General features: G+C 39.8%; 2 protein-coding genes across 3 annotated transcripts; both read right to left on the reverse strand.

Moving 5' to 3' along the window:
- Positions 1 to 2,207: 2,207 nt before the first annotated feature.
- Positions 2,208 to 5,480, reverse strand: DMAC1 (distal membrane arm assembly complex 1). Of its 2 annotated transcripts, none has more exons than XM_033237314.1 (2): positions 5,219 to 5,480; positions 2,208 to 4,315 (listed from the first exon to the last, which is right to left on the reverse strand). In XM_033237314.1, the coding sequence occupies exons 1-2, from the start codon at positions 5,407 to 5,409 to the stop codon at positions 4,120 to 4,122; spliced, it is 387 nt and encodes a 128-aa protein (XP_033093205.1). In that variant the 5' UTR covers positions 5,410 to 5,480; the 3' UTR covers positions 2,208 to 4,119. The 2 variants fall into 2 exon arrangements, with proteins under 2 accessions (XP_033093205.1, XP_033093206.1); XM_033237315.1 differs by having other exon boundaries at positions 2,212 to 4,315; positions 5,133 to 5,480.
- Positions 5,481 to 7,720: 2,240 nt separating this feature from the next.
- LOC117098570 (40S ribosomal protein S2-like) lies at positions 7,721 to 8,486 on the reverse strand. The gene has a single exon (XM_033237316.1). The coding sequence runs from the start codon at positions 8,455 to 8,457 to the stop codon at positions 7,756 to 7,758; it is 702 nt and encodes a 233-aa protein (XP_033093207.1). The 5' UTR covers positions 8,458 to 8,486; the 3' UTR covers positions 7,721 to 7,755.
- Positions 8,487 to 12,745: the final 4,259 nt, after the last annotated feature.

Here is a 12,745-nt window from a genome sequence, read left to right on the forward strand (position 1 = left end):
AATCCATTTCCTTGCAGTTGTAAAATTGAGGTCCTCATTTTCCTTCTGGCTGTCAGCTGGGGGCTGCTCTCAGCTGCCTGCAGTTCTTTGCCACATGGCCCCCAGAGGCAGTTCACAACATAGATGTGAACTTTTTCTCTACAGGTCAGCAAGGAACTTCTGGAGCACTAAATCCTTTTCATGCTTCTAATCTGACTTCTGTCTCTGACTTCCAGACAGAGATTTATTGGGTTCATATGATTAGCCCTTCTGGATAATCCATTTTATGGTCAACTGATCCGGTACCTTAATTATACCTGTAAAATCCCTTCACAACAGCACCTAGAATGGTGTTTGAATAACTGGGAGGTGTGTGTACCCCAAGGGGCTGGAGACAAGGACCATCTCAAGACCCTTCTACCACATTCCTGAAACACCTGCAAGTTCAGTCACAGGACTGAGCAGTGATTTTTAGTGGCATTGCTAGATTTAACATTTTACCCTTTGGCTATTTCTCTACACTCCATTTATATTTGAATGACAAGTTGCAAATACCTCAAAGTCCAAGAGATATGCATTTTAGAATGATGTGTAATTATGGGTCTTTCATCTTTAAGTCTGTGCCCCTAACACCTACATAATCATTGGGTCAAGCCAAGAACTTGTCACTTAGAAAAAAAGAAAAAAAGGCCGGGTACGGTGGCTCACACCTGTAATCCCAGCACTTTGGGAGGCCAAGGTGGGCGGATCACGAGGTCAGGAGATCGAGGCCATCCTGGCTAACACTGTGAAACCCTGTCTCTACTAAAAAATACAAAAAACAAAATTAGCCAGGTGTGGTGGCGGGCGCCTGTAGTCCCAGCTACTCGGGAGGTTGAGGCAGGAGAATGCCATGAACTCGGGAGGCGGAGCTTGCAGTGAGCGAGATCGCACCACTGCACTCCAGCCTGGGCGACAGAACGAGACTCCGTCTCGAAAAAAAATAGCAGTTTTTCAACTAAAATTGTTTACTATTGTTTAAGAAATGTCAGTTTGATCAGTATAGTCCTGGCAATAAATCAGTTGAGGCCAAGCCTGGTTTGAGGGTTATGTGAACATATATTTGCCCTGAACATATTTAATTAAAGAGCATGTATTTTAGGTTGTCAAATCAACTGGTTTCTTTCAGGAGCCTCCTAGCTTAGACACAGCGAGGCTGAGAAACCATTAATCAAAAGGAGCAAGGAGCAAATGCTAAGCTGAGGGTGGAGTTGAAGTACAAATCATGGTTGAGATGCTTAACTTCCAGGGCCACCAGAAACAGCTGTCTCCGCACTGGTCTCAGCCAGGTAAAACTCCAGAAACTTCAGAAACTGCTCTGCATTTGGGACACTCCAGGGCTGCCAACAACAGCTGTCTCCGCAACTGGCCTAGAAAAAAAAAGAGATCTCCCATCCCCTTCCCCTATCTTACCCAGATCCTTGAGGGTCAATCTATACATGGGTCCTTTAATATGTTCATTTTGCTCGCTGATCTCACTATTCCAGACTAGTCAATGCAATACACAATAGGAACAAATGATGGTGTGATGATGTCTTAAATATTTCGAGATACCAAAGTTTATACTCACTATATATAGGTTGAGCTAATGATATCTTGGGACACTGATAAAAGCCAGTGTTCACATGTATGTTCACATTTTGGTCTCTGGATCCCAAAGAAATGTGTAAGTGCATTTTAAATTACTTTTTGTACTTTTTCTCTTGTCTCCTTCTTTACTATAGGTAATGATGAGACTTTATAAACTCTCTTTTCCATGCTGTAAAGGGATTCTAAACTCTATAAATCATAGTTAAGCTGGTGTTCTTACATGACTGAGTTATAATCCATTGATTCTTAAGCCCATTTATCCTGCTTACTCCACCTCATCTTCAACAAAAGGAAAGATATTGGGGACACTAAGTGAACTCTCTGTATTGAAGGATTAAGGCGATGTCTCAGTCTCTGAAACCTGTCTGAGAAGATCAGACTCATCCCTAAAATAAACTAGGACGTCTGGGTTGGCACTGGCAGAAATCAAATTTTGAAGTATATTTCAAAAGAAAAAAACAAAAAAAAACTTTTAACTACAAATGCAGATTTTCCTTTTGCTTCTTCCCACATTATAGACATGGTAGAACAATATTTTGCCCATACTTAGTTAAATTGTTCCAAGTTGGAAAGAACCAAACACAGACACTTTGGCATTATTAATGGTGAGCAGGCAGGTTTATTCAGAAAAAGCTCAGATTCATACTTGTAAAAGTCTGAAAAAAAGATTAAAATGCTATTACAACACAGTTGACCCAAATAACACAGGTTTGAACTGTGCAGGTCCACTTATCTGTGGATTTTCTTCCACCTCTACCACTGAGACAGAAAGAACAGCTCCTCCTCCTCAGACAACTCAGCGTGAAGATGAAGATGGAGACCTTTAGGATGATTCACTTCTACTTAATGAATAGTTAATATATTAATTCCTTAATGTTTCCTTTTCTCTAGCTTCTTATAAGAATACAGTATATAATACATACAGCACAAAAAATATGTGTTAATCAACTGCTTTATGTTATCGGTAAGGCTTCCAGTCAATGGCAGACTAACTACTAATTAAGTTTTTGGGGAGTCAAGTTATATGCAGATTTTCCACTAAGCAAATGTTCAGCCCTCTTAACTCCTGTGTTGTTCAAGGGTCAACTGTACATATGTTTAAGAGTTACTGTTTACCCAGTAGATCAAGCCAAGACCAAGTTAGGTTTATGTGTTTTTGGCTTAACCTAAGAAAATGTTCAGATTAAAGCAGTCCATCAATAGAACAGACTGCCTTTTAAACCAGGGAACAACTTGTCTTTGTAGGTATTTTAGGTATATGAATGACCATATGTGATCTGTTTTGGGTCATCTATGGTCCCTTCCAACTTAAAACTTCTATATTCATGAACACTGCATAACTGAATTGTGGATTTCATATAAATAATATCTTGTTGCCTACTTTAGGTTTGAAATGTTTTCCTTCTCAATTGCATAGATATATATATAGCACCATCCCCACCATGAACTCTGATGTAGAAAACACAAGATTCTAAAGTCATCTGTGAGGCTAAACAGACTTAGGCACTTTCATATAATATTGCAAAAATCAACAGCCTTAAAGATACTACTTGCTTAACATGTCATTCCAAACACATAGACTATGATTAGCAGCTGAATTTAACAGTATCTTTCTGCTTTGAAAAACACTTTATATACCTTTACAAAGAAGCCACAGTATCTCAGGGTAGAAAAACCCAATAGGTAGAAAACATGGTCTTTTCTTAGAAATGAACTATGTAATTTTGAGTACTTATCTCAAAATCATTGCAGAAACTATCTAGTGCTTGTGGAAAAGGAATCAAAAGATTTTTTTTTTTTTTCTTTTAGCTAAAGGTTTTGAATTTTTCTTGTGACATTTAAGTCTTTTATTGTATGCTGATTTTTATGATTATCTGTTTCATAATGGTTATTCTTACCTCCATGAAAGGGAAGACTAGAACAAAAAACTGACAAGACCAAGTTCTAGCTCCACCACCGACTTACTGAATGACCCTAGGCAAATCATGTAGGCTCTTTCTTGTGTTTTAAGGTTTACCTCCAATGAAGTAACTACCTCAGACTGGCTGTGAAGCTCTCATAAGGTGATGGATTTGAAAATGCCTTGCAAAGTATGAGCAGTTCATACACAGAAAGTTTCATGTACTTCTATACATTGCATGATGCCTACCCATGGTTAGGGTGATAACAGTTGTTGATCCAATTATGAAAGAAAGAAAAAGAACTCTTTAAAATAGGGAAGTAAAATAGCTAATTTTCCCATGGGTTTATCATTTGCTCTATTCAAAAGTTTTAAAAATTATATCAACTATATAACTAAACATATTTATCTTTATTATATATGATATGCAATTATATAAGACATACTATTATATAATGCTTAAACAATTATATTTAAATATAAATTATACTTTCCTTCCCCAGATAAGACAATGAACCTGTTTACTTCTCTGAGGATTTATTGGTTCCTGTGAAACCCGTGAAGGTCACTAACACTCTATAGCCAGAGAATGACAACATATGATTGTCTTTTCAGTCTTGTAGTATCCACAGTAGTGATGTCTGTCCATGGACAAGTGTCTGTCCAGAACATCCATTAAACTCCATGCCTGCTCTGTGTGTCATGGGGACAGGGACAGAAGACAGATTCACTGGTGGTACTTTCAAGCAACGCGGTAGGCCTTCCCTTTGGGGTCTGCCATGACAACCATACCCCAGGTGGCAATGCCTAGAAAAAAACAACAATACCTTACCTTTATGCTGCATTTTAATTTACCAAGTGTTTCACATATACGCCATCTTATTTAACACTCACAACACTTCTGGAGGAAATACTACCATTGTATCTTTCTTACAGGCAAGTGAAGCACAGAAAAAGAAAAAAATATCAGGAAAAAAAAAAGAACATCCTGTAGGAGAATTTACCTATACAGAATCAAGAAGGTAACACAGTTAGAAACCTAAAATTCTATTCACTGACAATCGGTTTGAAAGCTAAAAAGATCATGACGTTTTACTGATGACATCTTGACGATCACAGAACTGGGTTATGGGCGACATTACCCAGGTGTACCAAGTAGGTGAGCTTAGAACCCACGTCTAAAGATCTGGGATTCAAGGCAATTTTCTTAAATTAAGGTCAAGTGCCCTCGCTCAGGCTTTCTCCAGGACCTGGAGAAGTATGGGCTTTGAGATCTGATATACCTGGGATCAAGTGACTGTCATTTCCCGACCATGAACACAATACTCCTCGTTGCCTCGGTTTGCTCCATAGTAAAATGAGAATACTACAATCATACCTACCTCTAACAGCTATTCTGAGAATTAAAAGGACTGAGCCTAATAAGGGTTCTCCAGAAATACTGATTTAAAAAAAAAAAAAAAAAAAAAAGGCGTTCCAACAACTTCCTCTCCCACCTTGTTTGAGGTGCCCCCACCACCTGACCAGCGCCAGCACCCCACCTCCCCACCCACATGGCTGCTCCCTTTCCTCCCTCTACCCCACAAATACCCAACCCGCCCAAGTGCTGTGCCCTGATTCTCACTGATGCCGATGACCATCTTCGTAATGGTCCATGGACTCGGGGGATATCCCATCTTCATGGGTTTCCGTGCCTCCCAGTACACGTACCCGCCCGCCCCCATCAGCCCCAACCCAGAAAGCACGCGACAGCTCCAGCAAGTCTTCAACAAGTGGTGTTCTGCTGGGGAGGTCGGCGCTCCGGGTGTAGCTGGGGGCGCAGGCTTGGCGGGCGCGGCGGCGGTATCGGGAGGCGCAGCGATCTTGGAGAACTCCAAAGGCTTGGACACCTGAGACCCCATGTTCTGGAACTCGGCCTCAATCTTGGGAATCTTTGGTTAAAATTGACGTAAATGATGCACCGGAAAGCAGAGCGCCGCAAAGCAGAACGCCGGAAAGCAGAACGCCGGGACGCTTGCGCCGTGCGAGGAGGAAGCCTGAGGGCTGCTGGGAAATGAAGTTCTCCTCCGCCTCGGGGAAAAGGTGAAAGAATGCTGCCCTTTTTTGCTGGATTTCTCTGGCAGCAACAACTCCGGATGCGTTGGAGGCCAATTCCAACCCTCCTCCCCGCCGCCTCCCCACCGCCCCCCAACTCTTTTAGACATTCTGTAATCGCTTCTCACTAAATGCATCACCTTTCAATCGCCTTAGAGAAGTCTGGGTCGCTAAGTTTCTTGCCTTACATGAACTGCCAGACCTTGGGCATGTCGTATCTCCTATCCAGAGGCCTGTGAATCAAGGAGTTGGGTTTTATATGTACACAATCATGTGCTAGATACAGACATACCATAGAGATATTGCAGGTTTGGTTCTAGACCACCACAATACAGCAAATAATAAAGCAAGCCGTGCAAGTTTTTTGGTTTCTCGGTGCATATGAAAGTTTTTTATACTGTAGTCTATTAAATGTGCAATAGCATTGTGTCTAAAAAACTGTATATATATCTTAATTAAAAAAAAATTTTGCCAAAAAATGCTAACGATTACCTTAGCCTTCAGTAAGTACTAATTTTTTTATTTTTATTTTTATTTTTTGAGGTGGAGTTTTGCTCTTGTTGCCCAGCCTGGAGTGCAATGGTGTGATCTTGGCTCACTGCAACTTCTGCCTCCCGGGTTGAAGTGATTCTCCTGCCTCAGCCTCCCAAGTAGCTTGGATTACAGATGCCTGCCACCACACCTGGCTAATTTTTTGTATTTTTAGTAGATATGGGTTTTCACCATGTTGGCCAGGCTGTTCTCAAACTCCTGACTTCAGGTGATCCACTTGCCTTGGCCTCTCAAAGTGCTGGGATTACAGGCATGAACCACCACGCCTGGCCACTTCTAATCTTTTTGCTGGTGGAGGGTCTGGCCTCGATGTTGATGGCTGCTGATTGATCAAGGTAGTGGTTGCTGAAGGTGGGGGTAACTGTGCCAATTTCTTAAAATAAGACAATAATGACATTTTCTGCAAGAATATATATGTGTGTGTGTGTATATATATATATATATTTTTTTTTTGAGACAGAGTCTCGCTCTGTTGCCCAGGCTGGAGTGCAGTGGTGGGATCTCGGCTCACTGCAATCTCTGCCTCCCGGGTTCATGCCATTCTCCTGCCTCAGACTCCCAAGTAGCTGGGACTACAGGTTCCCGCCACCACGCCCAGCTGATTTTTTGTATATTTAGTAGAGACAGGGTTTCACCATGTTAGCCAGGATGGTCTGGATCTCCTGACCTCGTGATCCACCGGCTTCGGCCTCCCAAAGTGCTGCGATTACAGACATGAGCTACTGCACCTGATTCTTCTACAAGAATTGACTCTTCCTTTTATGAAAGTTTTTTTGCAACATTCAATGACGTTTTATAGCATTTTAATAACCAGCATATAACGTCTTTAAAATTGGAGCCCTTTATCCAACATTTTGACAATGTTCATAGCATCTTCACCAGGAGTAGATTCCATCTCAGAAACCACTTTGTTCATCCAGAGGAAGTAACCCCTCATCTGTTCAAGTTTTATCACGAGATTGTGGCAATTCAGCCACATCATCAGGCTCCACTTCGAATTCTAGTTCTCTAACTGTTTCCACCACATATGCAATTACTTCCCTCATCTAAAATCTTGAACCCTTCTTAGTTGTTATAAAGATTGGCATTTCTTCCAATATCCAGTTAGAGACATTTTGTCCTCCTCCCATGAGTCACAAATATTCTTAATGGCATCAGAATGTTGAATCTTTCCCAGAAGGTTTTCAATGTACTTTAACCAGATTCGTCAGAGAAATCATTATCTACGGCTGCTATAGCCTTACAAAATGTATTTCTTAAATAATAAAACTTGAAAGTCAACATTACTTCTTGATCTATAGGCTGCAGAATGGATGTTGTGTTAGCAGTTATGAAAATGTTGATCTCTATGTACTTTTCCATTACAGTTCTTGAGTAACTAGGCACATTGTCGATGAGCAGTAATATTTTGAAAGGAATCTTTTTTCTGAGCAAGAAGTCTCAACAATGAACTTAAAATATTCAGTAAATCATGCTGTATATGGATGTGCTGTTATCAGGCTTTGTTATTCAAATTACAAAGCACAGGCAGAGTATACTTAGCATAATTCTTTTTTTTTTTTTTCAGGCTTAATTCACTTTATTTTTCTTGTATAAAAACCCTATGTTGTAGCCACAGCTGGAGCCTGGGTCTGCTGCACGGCGACTCTGGTGTGGGTCTTGACAAGGTGGTCAGTGAATTCCTGATAGGGAGACTTGGTAAACACAGTCTCCTTCCAGAGGTCAGGGGTTAGGTAGCTGTAGGTCTTAGAGATGGTATCAAAGGTGGCCTTGGCGAAGTTGCCCAGGGTGGCAGTGCAGCCCCGGGCTGAGGTGTAGCAGTCATCAATACCAGCCATCATGAGCAGCTTCTTGGGCACAGGCGCTGAGACGATGCCAGTGCCCTGGGTGCAGGGATGAGGCGCACCAGCACAGAGCCGCAGCGGCCTGCCACCTTGCAAGGGACGGTGTGGGGCTTGCCAATCTTGTTCCCCCAGTAGCCTCTGCGCACCGGGACAATGGAGAGTTTGGCCAGGATGATGGCCCCACGGATGGCGGTGGCCACCTCCTTTACAGCACTTAACACCCAGGCCAACGTGGCCGTTGTAGTCCCCGATAGCAACAAACGCCTTGAACCTGGTGCACTGGCCAGCACGGGTCTGCTTCTGCACCGGCATAATCTTCAAAACGTCATCTTTGAGAGAGGCCCCCAAGAAAAAGTCAATGATCTCAGATTCCTTAACAGGCAGAGAGAAGAGGTAGATCTCCTCCAGGGACTTGATCTTCATGTCCTTGACCAAGCGGCCCAGCTTGGTGACGGGCATCCACTCCTTATCCTAGGCCTTGCCTCGGCGAGCTCCGCTGCCTCGGCCCCGACACCGTCCACGGCCGCGACCCCGGCCCCGGATGCCACTGCCGAAACCACCGCGGTTCCCCATCCCAGGGCCACCAGGGCCTCCGCACCGCCCCCCCCCGCACCAGCGTCATCCGCCATTTGGTGTCTTCTCGGAAAAGAAAGCAGCATAATTCTTAAGAGTGCTAGGATATCCAGAAAGGTAAATGAGGATTGGCTTCAATTTAAAGTCATCAGCTATATTAGATTCTAACAAGAAAGTCAGATTTGAAGGGTGAAGCCAAGCATTGACTTGTCCTCTCTAGTTATGAAATGGCATCTTTTATTAATAGAATGCAGCTTTATCTATACTGATTATCTGTTATCAATGATCTAAGTTAAGTTTCTTTGATAACTTGCTGCAGCTTTTACATCAGCACTTGCTGCTTCACCTTGCACTTTTATGTTATGAAGGCAGTTTATTTTTTTTTAAAACAACATGAACCAACCTCTGCTAACTTCCAACTTTTCTTCTGCAGCTTTCTCACCTCCCTTAGCCTTCGTAGAAGTAAGGAGAGTTGGGGTCTTGCTCTGGATTAGGCTTTGACTTAAGGGAATGTTGTGGCTGATTTGATCTTCTATCCAGATGACTGAAACTTTTTCCATATCAGCAATATGGCTGTTTTACTTTCTAATCATTGGTGTGTTCACTAGAGTAGCACTTTTAACTTCCTTTTCCTTTGCATTTACAACTTGGCTGTTTGGCCTACATTCCAGCCTATCCCAGCTTTCGACATGCCTTCCTCAGTAATAATCATTTCTACATTTCTATTTAAATTGCGATAAGGTTGACTATTCTTCTCACTTGAACAGTTAGAGGCCATTGTCAGGTTATTAGTTGGCCTAATTTGAATATTTTTGCATCTCAGCAAATACAGAGGAGAAGTAGAGAGGTTAATGGTTGGTGGGTGGAGCAGTCAAAACACACATTTTTATTAAGTTCACCATCTTCTATGGGTGTAGTTCATGCTGCCCTAAAATTATTCCAATAGTAATATCAAATATCACTGATCACAGATCACCATAACAGATACAATAGTAATAGAAAAGTTTGAAATATTACAAGAATTACCAAAATGTGACACAGATATGAGTGAGCGCATACTGTTTGGAAAATTGTGCTAATAGGCTTGCTGTACACAGGGTTGCCACCAAACTTTCTATTTGTAAAATATACAATATCTGCCATTTACAGTAAAGTGAAGCATAATGAAATAAGATATGCCTGTACTTTGCCAAGCAATCAACTGCATGATGCCATTTAATATTCCTGACTCAACATGGCAGATGAAGTTTTCCCAGTATGTGATAAAACTGGCTAAGTGCCATAGCCATAGTTGAAACCAGTGTCTGTGGATACAGTCAAATATCTTAAACACTACCTATACATATTGTGAGGAGACTACACAAATGTGATCCATACGTTAAAAATTGGTTTGAATTACCTGGATGAATACTTTTTATTTCTCTTTAGCTTCTTTCTTAAAGACATGGTCTGAATTATGTCATAGTCATGGCATTGTTTTTTTTGAGAGCCTTGGAAAAATTCAACCCCAAAATCAGGCTAATAGATAGGAGAAATTGATACAGAATCTGTTTTTGCCAGTTTACTTTCTTATCTCTTAAGAATGGTCTTTTAATTCTGATACTGTCTTTGCAATTAAACTTCTGTATCATCAACTCCCAACTCATATTACCTTTCATTTTCTTTGAGTTTTGAATACATATTTCTTATGTTGGGTTGTTCTCAGAGAATTACTAGCAAGAAATCATGACATTTAGAGTTTTGAGTTTGTTTCTCTTAGAGGAGATGGGTGAATATAGGAATAACTTTGGATTTAAACTTTTTTCCTTTGGAGTGAGTTTAAAAATTAACAAGATAAAAGCGTTCTATTCCATGTTCTGAAATGCGATGTGATTTTAGGAAGGTTAAAAAAGGGAAAAAATAAAGATATGGATATATAAGGATAAAATAAAGTAGTGAGAATACTGGACTGGCCTACTGCTTAACTTCAAAGATGCTCCCTATTTATATATATGTTATATGGCACATAGAGTCTTTATATATGCACACACACATATATGAGAGACAGATACATATAGATATACATATTTCTGTATCTATGTATATTTATATCTATAGAAAGGTGTGTGTGTGTATGTATGTATGTATGTGCATGTGTGCGTGCAGTAGGAAGACCAAGGGATTTGGGAGATTTGGGTTCCTTGCCTTGCTTCATCACTATGAGCCACCCATGTGACACAGAAAGTATTATTTATCTTCTCTGGATCTCAGTTAAATCATGTGTAGAATAAGATTTGGACTAGTTGGTCTCTAACAGTTTTTCCTGACTTGAAAATCCAACTACTTATTAGGAATCTCTCTTCAGATGGCATTGCACTAAGTGCCGTACCAAATGAATTCAATAGTATTTCACTTAGAAATTCACAATTTATGGCTTATACTTCTTACTGCCTGATACAACATTTTATAGTTGTGTAATTTCTTCATGCTTATATAGGAACAAACTCATCGTTTGGCAATTGTTGCCAGACATTTTGACTGAACACCCTATAGATAAAAAAGATTGAGCACACACTATCATTTATGCATGTTTCTTATTTATAAATTATATATTAATATACTACCTTATATATTATAAAGATATGTTAAAATAATATAAATAAGAAATTTCAATATTTTCTCACATCACAATATATGGACTTGTGCATCTCCATGGATACTATGGTTATTTGACATGTGATTTTATTAATTCATGTTTTATCTAAAAGCTTATCTTCCATCAGGAGAGAGCATCATTAATTCTCCAAATAAATACTGTTAAAGTAGCCCCATAACACTACATCCAAACAACAGGCAAGATTTTATTTTAATTTGTGTTTCTTTCAAGTATCTTCCAAAAGATGGGTTTGTTCTCTTATGATTATCTCTAACGAACTACTTCAGGCTTTGTTGCTCTTTGATTGTGATATCCCTCCAAAATTCAACAATGGCTTCTGCAGAGGCTATGTATCCTACATAGCACATGTTACAATTGAGCTGGACTAACATAATTTTGATTGGAAAACTACTGGAAGCATTAACACACCTCTTGAGATTAATGAAACACAAGGGTCTGAGAATAAGGGAAGATGCTGATGAAAGCAAGCATTGTAATTGGAAGGAGTCTTTTAAGGGAAGGAAACAAGTAGGAGAAGGTTGAAAACTAACTTTACCTCATTTTCTTCTTCATTGTGTTTATTTCGTTTACTATTTGTTATGTCTATAGTTCATTTTGGCACTTTTGAGTCACAAGATCTCGTGATTTATTTATAAATATAAAAGTGCAAAAGATGTAAAAGTGTATATACTGAAAGTGTGCTTCACACGCTTCCTGTCCCTCAGCCACCCAGTTCTCCTTCCCTGACAGCGTGTGTTACCAGTTTCTTGTGTGTCTTTTCAGAGATGTTTGCTTATGTGTATTTTTTTTTCTCCAATGATTTTAGAGTTCAGTGCGTATCAGTCAGTATGTAAAGAACTTTTTCATGCTTTTGTATGGGTCTATAGTATTCCATTTTATGAGCCTACTATATGAGTGCCCTCATATCAGTGGGCACTAATGGACATTTAGACTGCTTCCACTCTCTTGCTACTACAGATAGTGTCACAATGAATAAGTTTGTATATACATCATATCAAAAACATATGAGTATATCTTAGAATAGGGCATATTCTAAATGTATTACATTACATATGTATGGTAATTATAAGCTTGATGGATAGTACCAAATTGCCCTCCATAGAAGTCGTGTCACTTTACACTCTCACCAGCAAGTACAAGAAGACCTGTTTCTTCACACCGTTCTTTAAAATTGAAGCATTGATCTTTGATCTCTGCCAATTGAATGTATGAAAAATGGTTTCATTTTCCTTTTTTTTTTATTATGAGTGAGCTTCTTAAGTATATTTAGGAGCAATTCATATTTATTTTTCTGTGAACTGTCAACATATTGTATCCATTTTCCATTAGATTGCCTTTTTCTCATTGACTTCTCAGGACTCTACACATTAGATGAGTTAACCTTTAGTCTGTGATATAAGTAGGCATATTTTCCTCACAATTTGACATTTGTCTTTTGACTTTGTTTTACTTTTTATTATGCACATTTTATTAAGCATATACTTGAGTCAATCTTTCCTTTTATAGCTTCTAAGTTTC

Source organism: Trachypithecus francoisi, unplaced genomic scaffold (genome assembly GCF_009764315.1).
Source record: "Trachypithecus francoisi isolate TF-2019V2 unplaced genomic scaffold, Tfra_2.0 Lachesis_group16, whole genome shotgun sequence".
NCBI lineage: Eukaryota > Metazoa > Chordata > Mammalia > Primates > Cercopithecidae > Trachypithecus > Trachypithecus francoisi.